At 55.3% G+C, this 13,662-nt stretch overlaps 1 protein-coding gene across 21 annotated transcripts; it reads left to right on the top strand.

Annotated features, from left to right (window-relative positions):
• The first annotated feature begins 1,000 nt into the window (after positions 1-1,000).
• Bag6 (BAG cochaperone 6) lies at positions 1,001-12,588 on the top strand. 21 transcript variants are annotated; one of them, XM_004846991.4, is made up of 26 exons: positions 1,076-1,264; positions 1,890-2,010; positions 4,150-4,267; positions 4,379-4,575; positions 4,808-4,861; positions 5,022-5,096; positions 5,685-5,923; positions 6,394-6,523; positions 6,943-7,140; positions 7,295-7,547; positions 7,739-7,816; positions 7,927-8,034; positions 8,152-8,264; positions 8,364-8,451; positions 8,642-8,925; positions 9,325-9,607; positions 9,765-9,934; positions 10,081-10,134; positions 10,260-10,362; positions 10,449-10,573; positions 10,726-10,872; positions 10,963-11,022; positions 11,117-11,260; positions 11,338-11,445; positions 11,955-12,101; positions 12,378-12,588. In XM_004846991.4, exons 2-26 carry the CDS (start codon positions 1,903-1,905, stop codon positions 12,471-12,473), a joined length of 3,480 nt encoding a protein of 1,159 aa, XP_004847048.1. In that variant the 5' UTR covers positions 1,076-1,264; positions 1,890-1,902; the 3' UTR covers positions 12,474-12,588. The 21 variants fall into 21 exon arrangements, with proteins under 21 accessions (XP_087066448.1, XP_087066441.1, XP_087066443.1 ...); XM_004846993.4 differs by lacking the exon at positions 1,076-1,264 and adding an exon at positions 1,271-1,415; XM_004846995.4 differs by lacking the exon at positions 1,076-1,264 and adding an exon at positions 1,495-1,574.
• The last annotated feature ends 1,074 nt before the right edge of the window (positions 12,589-13,662 follow it).

Here is a 13,662-nt window from a genome sequence, read left to right as displayed (position 1 = left end):
AGTTGTAAGCTCAATGGCTGGTACAAAGTAAGCGCTCACTAAACAGGTGTTTACTGAAACTCAACAATACTGGCACCTGGGAACAAATAGGAGGGTGGGGAAGGAAGGGGAGAGGGCAAAAGGATGTAATCCCCCAGCCCTCCGGAACTTGCTATACGGATCCTTCAAGTGTCAGGGTCTTGTTGTCAGTCCAGTCAGACTTCTGGTACCAATTCAGAGGTGCCCTTTCTCCCCCGACCCCTTTTTCTGTTCTGGGCTTTTGTAATGAGCTACATCCCCAGCCCTGTTCTAATTTTTGAGATAGGATTTCACTAAGTCCCCCAGAGTAGGTTCGAACTCGCGATCCTCCTGCCTCAGCCTCCCAGCGTGGAAGATGCCTCGTTGCTTGACGAAAGTCCTAAAAAGCTAGGGCCAGGGATTTGGCTTAGTGGCACCGCGCCTGTCTTGCAAGCACGAGGTCCTGAGTTCAATCCCCCGTACCCAAAACACCAAAACAAAAAAAAGAAAAGCAGTGGCATGTTTAGCTTTCCTAAAATATGGCGTGTTCCCTCGGCCGCGCTCCGCTGCTGACGAACGTGAAGCCCACAGTCCGCAGACGCCCTCCCGACCGAACCGGGACCCGGCCTGACGACGCCACCGGAAGCAAAATCAGCCCTCGCGCCTCCCGAACCGCCAGCGATGGGGTGACTTCCGGGGCGCGAAGCGGAGGGCGCAGCCACCGCCAGGGGGTGCCCGAGAGCTTTAGGTGGCCAGGGCAGTGCCGCCCAAGGGATCTGCCCGCCAGACCGTTAACGTAGATTATCGAGGGCAATCCCCAGACTGCAAACGCAAGGTCCACACGACCGCCCAAGTCTCGCTCGAGGCCGGCGTATCTCTTACAGTATTTACTTATTTCCTTTAGGCATTTACAGTAGCCTCCTGCACGCTGCACCGGCGAAGCGCACAGAATCAATGGGGGTGGGGGCGTTGCTTTTGTGTGTACGCATGCGTACTGCGACTCACGCAAGCGCAGTAAGGTCCCCCGGGCGGCGGCAGCGGCGGCAGCGGCGGCTCCTCACGGTGCTCGGCTCCCTCCCATCCAGGCCGGTCCCCGCCGGTCTTCCCCAGGAACTCTGTTAAGGGCCGCGGACTTAGTCATCGCGCCCTACAAAAGTAAATCTTGAAGACCTGGGGGGAGCCGGAAGTACTGCCTCGAGATCTCCAAATACGATCGGGGAAACGGAAGTGGCTTTCGGTGGCAGGTTGGGGGAGACCGGAAGTGACGGTACGGTGGGTCAGTCGGGGGCGGAGCCGGAGGGCAGTGGGGTGTGTGTGTGTGTATGTGTGTGCTGGGCCGCGTGTTGGTTGTGCGGCTCTGCCGGGACACCGAAGGAAGGCAGAAGAGGGGGGCAGTCCGCCTGCCGGTCCAGCCCCGCGTGAGTGTCCGGCGTCTTGGGTGTGTAGTGATTTAGGCGGGTTCGATGGGCGTGGCGCGCGTGCGCGAAGCCACTTTCTCCGCCGAGTCTGACTCGACCCCTGCTGTCGCATCGGCCTGGGATTTGCCCGTCTCTGGGACCCTTGCCCTGTCTCGACCGGTGATGACACTGGTCTCTGGTCTCGTGCCGTCTTCCTTGATTCCTGGCCCAACTGGCCCTCCCTTATTGTGATTGGCATTGTGGAGCCCCTCCCACCTCCCGTCCTTCAACTCCCTACGCCGTCGATCCCTGCCCTTTGTGTTTCTCTCCCTGTCCCCCGGAATCAGGAGGAGGATGGGGGCGGGTGTGAGTGTGTGTGCTTGAGCAGGAGAAACTGTTTAGGTATTGGGGCGGGGATTCAGGCCAGGGAGGCTTCTGGGTGTATGCAATCTATTAAAGGTTACATTAGGTCTCCCTCCGTTCGTTCTTCCTTAGGGAGCTGTTGGCCATGGAGCCCAGTGATAGTCCCAGTACCGCTATGGAGGAGCCTGACAGCCTGGAAGTGCTGGTGAAGACCCTGGACTCTCAGACTCGGACCTTTATTGTAGGGGCCCAGGTGAGACCCCAATACTTCCGGAAGAAACCTTAGCTCTTCCTCTTCCTCCCTTAGACTGAGAGAAGAGCTTGATTTTGTCTTAAGATTTTATCTTCATTGATTCCTTTGGATTCCTTTGTTTATATTTTAGATAAAATATATGCTGATTTTTTTGAAACACGTTTTTTTTTTTTCTTTTTTTGGTACTGGGGATCGAACTCTGGACCTTGCACTTTCAAGGCAGGAGCCGAAACCACTGAGCTAAATCCCTGGCGCTATGCTGTTGTTTTTTGTTAAGTGAAAAGGTATAGTTACTGTGAGTGAGGCAGATTTTGTTGTGCCTTTCTTCAGCTTTATAGCACTCAATGCAGAAGGAAGTACAAAGAAAGTAGGATTTTTTTTGCTATCACCATGGATGGGCTCCAGCCTTTGGGAAGGGAAACAACACAGAGGCTTCAAACAGGTGTTTGTAAACAACTTGACTACAGTTATAGTGTGTGTTTATAAAATCTAGAAGCCAGAACCCATATTCACATAGGGCCCTAGTGGACTAGTGGGTGGAATTATTAGTACCTGTGGTGCAATACACACCTCTTGAATTTAATGCCATAAACACAGTTACCTGTATTTTTACTCCCTGTAGTTCTTAGAGACAAAATCATGAGCGGGGTTGATCTTTAGATTCCTAAGCATATATTTAAGAAAACTGCTGGGCATGGTGGTGCACACTTGTAACCCCAGCACTCAAGAGGCTGAAGCAGGAGGATCACCATGAGTTGGAGGAGGCCAACCTGAGCTACGTAGTGAGACTGGTTCAAAAAACAGGCAAAAAAAATGGCCAGGGATGGCCCGGGGATTTAGCTCAGTGGTTCTGGCGCCAGCCTCGCAAGCGCAAGGTCCTGAGTTCGATCCCTGGCACGAAAAAAGGAAGAAAAAAAAAAAGTGAACCTTAATTAAAAAAAAAAAAAAAAAAAAAATGGCCAGGGATTTAGATCAGTGGTGCTGCCACTTGCTTCACAAGCTCAAGGTCCCAAGTTCAATCCCCGGTATCAAAAACAAAAAGACCCCCAAAAAATAGGTTTTTGTGATTAGTACAGATATGTAAATGCTCTGGTATTTTCCCAGAGTCATTTGTCTAGGGGAAATTTTTTTTTTTCCTTTTTTGCGATGTTGGGGATGGAACCCAGAGCCTTGTGCTTGCTAGGCAAATGCTCTACCCCTGAGCTACATCTCCAGCCCTTTGTACCCTTCTTACCTTTCAGTCTTCCTTAACTTGATTCCCCATTCTGTCCTTCTTACCTTTGTTTTTACCTTTGAGATAAGACGGGATGAGTAAACTAGTGTCATTTTGTGTTTAGGAAGGGGTCACTGGTATTTCTGAACACATTCCTTTGGGAGCCAGGCCAAGGAGGAGAAAAGGAATGTTAGTTGGCTTTATTTTGTTTTGTAGTATTAGGGTTTGAACCCAGGTCCTTGGCACTGAGCTGCATCCCAAGCCCTTTGTTGTTTATTTTGAGACAAGGTCTCATTAAATTGCTTAGGATGGGCTTGAGCTTTTAGTCCTCCTGCCTCACTTTCTCAGAGTGGTGGAAATACAGGCACACACCATTGTGCCTTCCTGGCTTTCTTCTCATCCTTGTAATTTTCTCGTAAGCCTGTACCCTGAGCTCTGTTAAGTTTATTGTCTGTGTTTTGACATGTGCTGTCTTGGCTCAGGGCTTTGCACCATAATTGCGGCACAATCAAGTCAAATTGGATGGGCCGGGAATTTAGTTCAGTGTCGCCGCGCCTGCCTCACAAACGCAAGGCCTTAAGTTTGATCTTTGGTATGAAAAAAAGAAAAAAAAACGATTGCACTATTTCATCAAGACAAATTGGTAGTGACTCTATAATATGGTTATATTTATGTACTTGTTTACTTTTTTGATACAAAGTCTCACTATGTAGTTCAGGCTGGTCTTGAACTCACTATGTAGCCCAGGCTGGCTTTGAACTTGCAGTGATCCTCTTGCCTTAGCCTCTGAGTGCTGGGATTACAAGTGTGCACCACCATGCCTGGCCGCTATAGTGGTTTTTACTGTTCACCTCAAGTCAGTTATTTCTCTTTTGTTCTTCCTTTTTCCTTTGTTCTCTGGTTTCTATCTTTGACTGTTCTTGCAGATGAATGTAAAGGAGTTTAAGGAGCACATTGCGTCCTCTGTCAGTATTCCCTCTGAGAAACAACGGCTCATCTACCAGGGGCGAGTTCTGCAAGATGATAAGAAACTCCAGGAATACAGTAAGGGGCCGGGGAGGCAGTTCAGGGGTTAGGCTGCCTTCCAGAGGTATGAGCTGAAGCATGAGTTTCCCTGCTCATGTAATGTTATGGTGTATATCTTTTTTTCTGCAGATGTTGGGGGAAAGGTTATCCACCTGGTGGAGCGGGCTCCTCCTCAGACTCAGCTCCCTTCTGGAGCGTCTTCTGGCACAGGGTCTGCCTCAGCGACCCATGGTGGGGGACCCCTGCCTGGTACTCGGGGTCCTGGAGCCTCTATGCATGACCGGAATGCCAACAGCTATGTCATGGTTGGAACCTTCAATCTTCCTGTAAGCTCGAGTTTCACCCAGCAGGGTTTTGTGGGGAAGGGTAGTGTTAGATGTGGTAGCAGCCGGGTATTTATGAGATAGGGGTCTTAGTTTTTGGCTTGGGTTTGGAGGGTCCTCTGGTCTGAATTGGATACACTGAGGACAAAGAGTAGGGCTCCAAGGAAAGAGTTGGAGGTGTGGAGGCCTTAGCCTTTGACTTCTCCCAGAGCAGCTTCCCTTACCCTTTCCCCAGAGTGACGGCTCTGCTGTGGATGTTCACATCAACATGGAACAGGCCCCGATTCAGGTATTGAGGGGCCTGGGAGGGTCAGGGAAGGGGATCTGGGAGAAGGAGGCCACAAGGTGGGGTGGAACTGGCTGAGGAGCTACCCAGAACCTGATTTAGTGGGTGGTGAAGGTCATGGCTCGGTCTCAGAATGGCCCTGATCACCCCCCTCTCGTTGCAGAGTGAGCCCCGGGTACGGCTGGTGATGGCTCAGCACATGATCAGGGATATACAGTCCTTACTGTCCCGGATGGAGGTAAGTAGACAGGTGCGGCGAGCATCTCTTCCCCTTTCTTTTCTTGTTGCCTAGGGGTAAGAACATGTCAGGCCACATCCACTAGATTCTGCCTCCTAATCTGGCCCCTTATCTGTCATTGTTGTTCTTTTGGGTAGCAAAAGTATCTTTGTGAGGCTATCTTGTCCCTGCCAGTTCTCTTGATTCCTGGTATCTGGGGCATTTGTTTCAGACTTGTTAGATAACTCGTGGTTTCTCTTTGTGAACAAAGCATCCCACACTTTCAATTTTGTGACTGTCATTTTTGGTATTGGGCTGTTCTGACTTCATTAGTGTGTTCTGGCTACAGACTTGTGGCTTCCCCTCTGTGGAAGTTGGGAAGTCCCACTCCTTATTTTTTGTTATTCTTTTACATACATTACAGCTGTTTGTCGTGCGTCTAACTTGTTCCAGTTGTATACTGATTGCTAGGGAATCAGCGACAGGAATGACAGGCCCTGCCTTCAGGAAGCCTAGTTGGAGCACTGTCTCCACACTCACCTTTGGCCTGAGTGATCCCTTATAGCAGTCTCACTTTGTATTTGGTGTCCTGACTCTCCCCACCTTCAGTGTCGAGGGGCACCCCAAGCACAGCCCAGTCAGCCGCCCCCACAGACGTCAACTGTGGCTCCAGAGCCAGCAGCCTTGAGCTCGCAAACCTCAGAACCAGCCGAAAGTGAAGGACTGCCCCGGGAGCCCATGGAGGCAGAGGAAGTGGAGGAGCGAGCCCCAGCCCAGAGCCCGGAGCTCGGCCCTTCTGGCCCAGCCCCCACAGGCCCAGCAGCTGCCCCGGAGACAAACACACCCAAGTGAGTGATGGAGGGACCCTTTCTGGACTAGGTGTTCCTGAGCATGGTCTGGGGAGCAGAAAAAGTGCAGTGGAAGCAGAAGCATTGTTAGGGCGCTTGTAGGGTTTGCGTGGGGGCCAGAGGGCTCTCTTGCAGGTGAGAGAGGTTGGGACTGGCTGCTGAGTAGAAGCGCTTCTCTCCCCATGCCCTGATTTCTCCTGAGCCTCATCAGAATTCTCCCCCTTGAGTTCACACTGGCCTCGTGCCTTTTTTCAGTTAGTTTCTTCTCGTTGCTGGTGTGGGATTATGGCCAGGAAAGTGGGAGTAGTTCATCTTCTGCTGGTCTTCGCCTAGGTGGGAATAAGGGAGAGAAATTGCTAGTGCAGGAGGAGATTGGACCAGGGCTCTGGGAGGGCAGATGTGGCCCCTCAGACTGGGGGGGGGGGGGGCTCAGGAAAGCCCTGGCTCACTGTCCCTGGGGTTGTCCACAGCCATCCTTCCCCCTCGGAGTATGTTGAGGTGCTGCAGGAGCTGCAGCGGCTGGAGAGCCGCCTCCAGCCCTTCCTGCAGCGCTACTACGAGGTTCTGGGCGCTGCCGCCACCACTGACTACAACAACAATGTGAGCCCTCTTGATGGTCCTGCCCTCCCCCCACCCCACCCCAGTACTCCAGAACCACGCAGGTTTCGGTGACCCTTTGACCTGCCCTCAGACAGCACTGCAGCAGAAGCCTGCTAGACACTAGATGTGTAGGGGATCTTTCCTCTCTCACCGTCCTTGTAGCCCTCACCCCCGCCCCAGTGACTTGTTTAGCAGGTCACTAGAGCAAGGGGGATTCCTAGATGGCATTGTCATGGTTCCTCACATGAAGTTTGCTACAGGAGGTAACAGTCCTCACGTGTAGCGTAGATTTAGTCGCCAGCTTTGGGCTGTGCAGAAGCTTCCACAGCTGTAACTGAAGCCTTAGACGCAGGGCCCGTCTGTCCCCGGGGTTCCTGGGTGCGTTCCCACCTAGCGCCTCCCGCTGCTCTGTTGCACAGCATGAGGGCCGTGAGGAGGACCAGAGGTTGATCAACTTGGTGGGAGAGAGCCTGCGGCTGCTGGGCAACACCTTCGTGGCCCTGTCTGACCTGCGCTGCAATCTGGGCTGTGCACCCCCGCGCCACCTGCACGTGGTCCGGCCCATGTCGCACTACACCACCCCCATGGTGCTGCAGCAGGCGGCCATCCCCATTCAGGTGTGGCGGGGCTGCGCGGAGGCAGGGGGGCCTTCCCGAGGGAGAAGGCTCTAGGCGCTTGTGCCGAAGGGGGCGAGGCTTCTGAGGTGAACTGTGGGGTGCTCTGACGTAGGCCCTTGTGTTTCCTCACTTCCGCCTGGCCTTTCTCTTCCAGATCAACGTGGGGACCACCGTGACCATGACAGGAAATGGGGCTCGGCCCCCGCCAGCTCCCAGTTCAGAAGCTCCTCCCCCTGGTCCTGGGCAGGCTTCATCCCTGGCTGCATCTTCGGCTACTGTTGAGTCCTCAACTGAGGGGGCCCCGCCCCCAGGGCCAGCTCCCCCACCGGCCACTGGCCACCCGAGGGTCATCCGGATTTCCCACCAGAGCGTGGAGCCCGTGGTCATGATGCACATGAACATTCAAGGTGAGTGGCGGGCATGTGGGGCCTGTGGGTGCTGCCCTGTGAGGGGGCGGGGCGGCTGCTTTGTCCTTGGGGAGCTGAGTGCCCCTCCCGGCGCATGGACTGGGGCCTGAAGCGCGGCTGACCTGACCTCGGCTAGGCCTTGGCCCGGCCGCTCTCGGTCTCAGGGTCGCCGTCTCTGTCTCCCTGCCCAGATTCTGCCACACAGCCCGGTGGTGTCCCGAGTGCTCCCACTGGCCCCCTAGGACCCTCTGGTCATGGCCAGACCCTGGGTAAGAGTGAGGGCATCAGAGCAGTCTGAGCTCTGGCTAGAGAAGGGGCAGGGCTGACGGGATGGGTTGAAGGGGTCCAGGTTCAAGGCTACATCAGACCCGCCCCCCAGGCTCCACCCTCATCCAGCTGCCCTCCCTGCCCCCTGAGTTCATGCACGCCGTCGCCCACCAGATCACTCATCAGGCCATGGTGGCAGCTGTTGCCTCCGCGGCCGCAGGTAATGACCCGGAAGGGGAAGCCCGGGAGGTGGGGCACAGTCCACGGCGGTGGGTACTGTTGGCTGGCGGGCAAGGGCCCAGCCCTCAGCCCTGTCCGGTCTCTCGTCTGCCCACAGGACAGCAGGTGCCAGGCTTCCCAACAGCTCCAACACGGGTGGTGATTGCCCGGCCAACCCCTCCGCAGGCTCGGCCTTCCCAGCCTGGGGGGCCGGCAGTCTCCGGGGCTCTGGTGAGAAGGGTGGGCCGTCCAGTGGGGAAGGGTCCTGGGAGATGGCCTCGTGGTGGGGCTGGGGAGGACAGGCCTGAAGCCTCTCCTTTCCCCCCGTAGCAGGGTGCTGGACTGGGTTCTAATGCCTCGCTGGCCCAGATGGTGAGCGGCCTTGTGGGCCAGCTTCTTATGCAGCCAGTGCTTGTGGGTGAGTCCTCGTTCTCCCGCCTCAGACTTGAGAGATTTCTGTGGCTCTCAGGTCTGACACTGCCCACTCTGCTTTCTAGTTCTTTCCATTTCTCCTAGCATTTGCTTTTCTACCAGGAAGATCAGAATGGGGCTGCTGTAGTGTCCCTTTTTCCTGAAACTTTCACTTTTGTCTTTTTGGCTCCTGGCAGCTCAGGGGACCTCAGGAATGGCTCCACCTCCAGCACCTGCCACTGCTTCGGCCAGCGCGGGCACCACCAACACAGCCACCACAGCGGGCCCTGCTCCTGGGGGGCCTGCCCAGCCTCCGCCCCCTCAGCCCTCTACGGCCGACCTTCAGTTTTCTCAGCTCCTGGGCAACCTGCTGGGCCCTGCAGGCTCAGGGGCTGGCGGGCCTGGCATGGCTTCCCCCACCATCACCGTGGCGATGCCTGGTGTCCCAGCCTTTCTCCAGGGCATGACTGATTTCCTGCAGGTCAGTGGCTGGCTGCCTGTCCTCTTACTGTTCCCATCCCCCAGCTCAGCCAAGCAGTGATGCTTTGTTGTCATCCTGTAGCCACTGGGTGACAGCCACTACACATGTTGTCAGGGAAAGGGAATTGGCCGATTGAGAACCCTCCATTTTGGAGATAAGAAAAACAAGGCTGTAGGAGAGGGAGGCAGGAGGTGGGTCACTGCTGTCTGACCTGACCTGCACAGAGAGGTCCTGGCTCAGGCTGACTGAAGCTGCATACTTGTCCGTATGTATTCTGCTATAAGGAATGAAGAGCAGAGTAAAGCTTCTCATTTCCTGGACCACTGTCGCTTAGTGCCCTGTTTTATGTCTTTGTCCCTGTCCTTGCCTCCTGTTGTTTACTCTTTCTGTTCTCGGCAGGCAACACAGACCACCCCACCGCCTCCTCCGCCCCCACCCCCAGCCCCAGAGCAGCAGACCATGCCCCCACCGGCCTCCCCTTCCAGTGGTTCAGGGAGCCCCGGGAGCCTAGGTCCTGAGAGCCTGCCACCGGAGTTTTTTACCTCAGTGGTGCAGGGTGTGCTGAGCTCCCTCTTGGGCTCCTTGGGGGCGCGGGCTGGCAGCAGTGAAAGTATCGCTGCCTTCATCCAACGCCTCAGTGGCTCCAGCAACATCTTTGAGCCCGGAGCTGATGGGGCCCTTGGTAAGCAAAAGGAAGAGGCCTCGAAAGCAGCCGGGAGAGCCCGCGGGCCCAGGTTCAGGGCTGATGGCACGATGGGATGAGGTTGATGGACTGGTTGGGGCGAGGGTGGGCAGGCCAGGTGGTGGAGGCCATTGCTGACTTCTGTCCCGGTTGCCAGGGTTCTTTGGGGCCCTGCTGTCTCTCCTGTGCCAGAACTTCTCCATGGTAGACGTGGTGATGCTGCTCCATGGGCACTTCCAGCCACTGCAGCGGCTCCAGCCCCAGCTGCGATCCTTCTTCCACCAGCACTACCTGGGTGGCCAGGAGCCCACCCCTGGTAACATCCGGGTAAATGAAGGCCTGGGGCTCCAGAGCTCTGCTCCTTCCACCTGTTCATGTATCAGCAGTCCCAGCCCGAGTCCTGGACTTCTTGGGGTAGAGGGGGAGTCTTGAGGACCAAGGCTTGGAAATAAACCTGTGATGTTTCCCCGTAGATGGCAACCCACACACTGATCACTGGGCTGGAAGAGTATGTGCGGGAGAGCTTTGTGAGTATGGCTTGTCTCCCTTCCTCTCCTGGGCCTGAGCAGGGCAGCTATTGCTCCCCGCTGTCTCATCCTCTGCCCACCTCTGGGTTCCTGATTTGCAGATCTCTTTGTGTCTTGTGTCTCAGTCTTTGGTACAGGTTCAGCCAGGTGTGGACATCATCCGGACAAACCTAGAATTCCTCCAGGAACAGTTTAATAGCATTGCTGCTCATGTGCTGCACTGCACAGGTCAGGGGCCGTCCAGCTAGGGTGCGTAGGCACGCTGGGTGAGTGGTGCCGCTGGTGCCAGCATCCCTCCTCTGTCTCTCCCGCAGACAGTGGATTTGGAGCCCGGTTGCTGGAGTTGTGTAACCAAGGCTTGTTTGAATGCCTGGCCCTGAACCTGCACTGCTTGGGGGGACAGCAGATGGAGCTTGCTGCTGTCATCAACGGCCGGATTGTAAGCACCACCCAAGCCCTGGTCCCTAGCCTCGTTTCCTTTGGTGTCCTACGGCTTTTGTTCCTTTTTAAACCACTACCTGTTATGCTGGATCTGATAGATTATAAAAGCCAGCTGAGGGCTTGTGTTCCAAGTCTGCTTTCTGCCCGCAGCGTCGCATGTCTCGAGGGGTGAACCCGTCCCTGGTGAGCTGGCTGACCACTATGATGGGACTGAGGCTCCAGGTGGTCCTGGAGCATATGCCTGTGGGTCCTGACGCCATCCTCAGATACGTCCGCCGGATTGGTGACCCTCCCCAGGTAATGGACCTCATGGGCTAGGGGGGAGGGACTCGGGGAAACTGAGAGGTCTGAGGGGGCTTCCATTTGAGCCTCTGTCCAATTCCATAGCCACTTTCTGAGGAACCAATGGAAGTGCAGGGAGCAGAACGAACTTCCCCTGAGCCTCAGGTACAAAGGAGAGGTTGGGGGGCCGATGATGTGGAGAGGAGGGCTCGAGGCTGGGGATTCTGAAATCTGGATCTTCCCACTGTCTGGCTGCCAGCGGGAGAATGCTTCCCCAGCCCCTGGAACAACGGCAGAGGAGGTCATGTCCAGGGGGCCACCCCCTGCTCCTGAAGGGGGCTCCCGAGAGGACCAGGATGGAGCTGCGGCTGAGACGGAACCTTGGGCAGCTGCAGTTCCCCCAGTAAGTGGCAGGAGGTGATCTAGTGGGTTACGGCCCTGCAGGCTGTGGGAATTACTTTCCAATCTTTCTCTCCCCAGGAATGGGTCCCTATTATTCAGCAGGACATTCAGAGCCAGCGGAAGGTGAAACCGCAGCCGCCCCTGAGTGATGCCTACCTCAGTGGTATGCCTGCCAAGAGACGCAAGGTTCGTTTGCCTCTTCCCTGAGGAGCCCTCTCTACCCAGGCTCCCTGCTGTGCTGAGAACCAGCTGTGTAGAGCTGGAAGGAGTTCTTACCAGCTCGGTCCCCCCATTAATGAGGAAACCTTTGGGAACTCACTCGGACCTGCGCATAGCTGGTGCAAGTCCACGCTGTGCTTTACCTTACTGTTGGCTAGTGCTCCTGCCCCGGCCCTCGGCAGCTGCCTGAGGCCAAGTGGCTAGAGTCCTCCTGGAGGTGGGCTTGGTCTTGTGGATTAGCTAGCTTGGAATCCCCAAAATGGCTTGACCCACTTGGCCCTTCTTGCTTTGAAGAGCAAGGCAGCACTGTTTTTGGCCAGAGCCAGTTAGGAAAGTGCTTCTGCTGTCGAGTACATGTGGACTGTGGCTCTTCTCCACTGGCATAGACTCAGGGGTTGACTCCTGGAGAGGGTGAGCTGGGTGGTGGCACTGGCTCTGACGTCGATCCTCTCTTCCCTCCCAACCCCGTCCCCCAGACGATGCAGGGTGAGGGCCCCCAGCTGCTTCTCTCAGAGGCCGTGAGCCGGGCAGCTAAGGCAGCCGGAGCTCGGCCCCTGACGAGCCCTGAGAGCCTGAGCCGAGACCTGGAGGCACCAGAGGTTCAGGAGAGCTACAGGCAGCAGGTGCCCCCACCCGGAAGCAGAATAGGGATGGTCTAGTGGGAGGGCTTGGGCTAGGGTCCCGCTTCCTGGATCCTTCAGAGGTGAAGTGGGCCGCCATTGATGTCCTAGTTTCCCCTGGTGGCATCTGGGAAGGCTTAGTGGTGCCACGCATTGGGCTGACATGCGTCATGGCTGGTGGGGAAGCACTAGCTCCTGAGGGATGGCCTCATGCTTGCTGGGGTCTTGTGGCTAGATGAGTGCTCTTCCAACCTGCTTGCTCTCTCTCTCTCTCTCTAGCTCCGGTCTGACATACAAAAACGGCTGCAAGAAGACCCCAACTACAGTCCCCAGCGCTTCCCCAGTGCCCACCGGGCCTTTGCTGACGATCCCTAGCTCTGCTCTCTAGCTCTGCTCTCTGGCCTTTACTCACCTGGGGAACACTTCCCCCTCCTCCTCCACAGTATTTAAGAAATAAAAGTCGGGTTTTTCTGGCTCTTTTTGTCTCCAACTTGCCTTGGTCTTGAGTCCCTTCATTTTGTGTGAACTTACCTTGAAATTCGCACTCCAGCAAGCCGGCTGTGACAGTTTGTATCATCTCCTGTGAGTGTACCTGTGGTATGTTGTGATGTCCAAGGTTTTTTTTTTTGGCGATACCAAGGATTGAACTCAGGACCTTGTGCTTGTGAGGCAGGCATGTTGCCACTGAGCTAAATCCCCCGGCCCTGGGTGGGGTTTTTTGGTACCGGGGATCAAACTCAGGACCACGTGCTTGTGAGGCAGGCGGAGTCACTGAGCTAGACCCCCTAGCCCTCAGGCTTTTGATGGCTGGATTTTTACACAACTCTGCCCTGAGATGGAAGATATTTATTCTAAGTGATAGACAACACCATATAATTGAGCAGCTGCAGACAGAATTAGTTTTATTAGAACATGCTTTGAAATTCAACTAAGCTTGACCACATATATTGGAGCTGGTGTGCCCAGGTCAGAAAGCCCAGAGGTGCTCAGATGCGGAGGACAATTCCGACTTCATTCGTCAGCGGGACCAGCCAGGAGGGATGCGCACCGCTACACGTTCCTGGCTGCTCCTTTACTGTGGGACTCCTGCCTGAACCCCCACCCTGGTAACTTAAGTGTGGGACACATTCTAAGGCTGGGCTGCAACCTTTCCTTTTTCTGCCTGTATCTCTTGGAACACTGGGCAGGGACACACAAGGCCTACTGACTTGAGAATCCCCATGGGACTGCTGAGTGACATTCTCCTTCCAGACCCCCACTAAGACCCCAGGGGACTGAAGGAAGCCATGCTGGAAGCAGCCCAGCTGTCAGCTGCACCCTGGTAACCAACTGGCCTTGCTTGCTGGGGCTAGCAGATTTGCCTTACTGAGCCCAGCCCGAATTCCCAACCCCAAAACCTAATTTTTTCTGGTACCAGGGATTGAACTCAGGACCTTGTGTTTGCCAGGCAGGCACAGCGCCCCTGAGCTACACGGCCTGCCCAGTTTTAAGGTTGTTTTAACTGATCACTGGAATAAGTTCTCATTCTCACTGAAACTGCCTTACAGATTCACTCAAGACATTT

The sequence above is a fragment of the Heterocephalus glaber genome, unplaced genomic scaffold (assembly GCF_053883595.1).
Source record: "Heterocephalus glaber isolate CG9 unplaced genomic scaffold, H.glaber_assembly_v1.0 deba00001141, whole genome shotgun sequence".
Taxonomy (NCBI): Eukaryota; Metazoa; Chordata; class Mammalia; order Rodentia; family Bathyergidae; genus Heterocephalus; species Heterocephalus glaber.
This window is presented reverse-complemented; position numbering and strand designations above follow the sequence as displayed.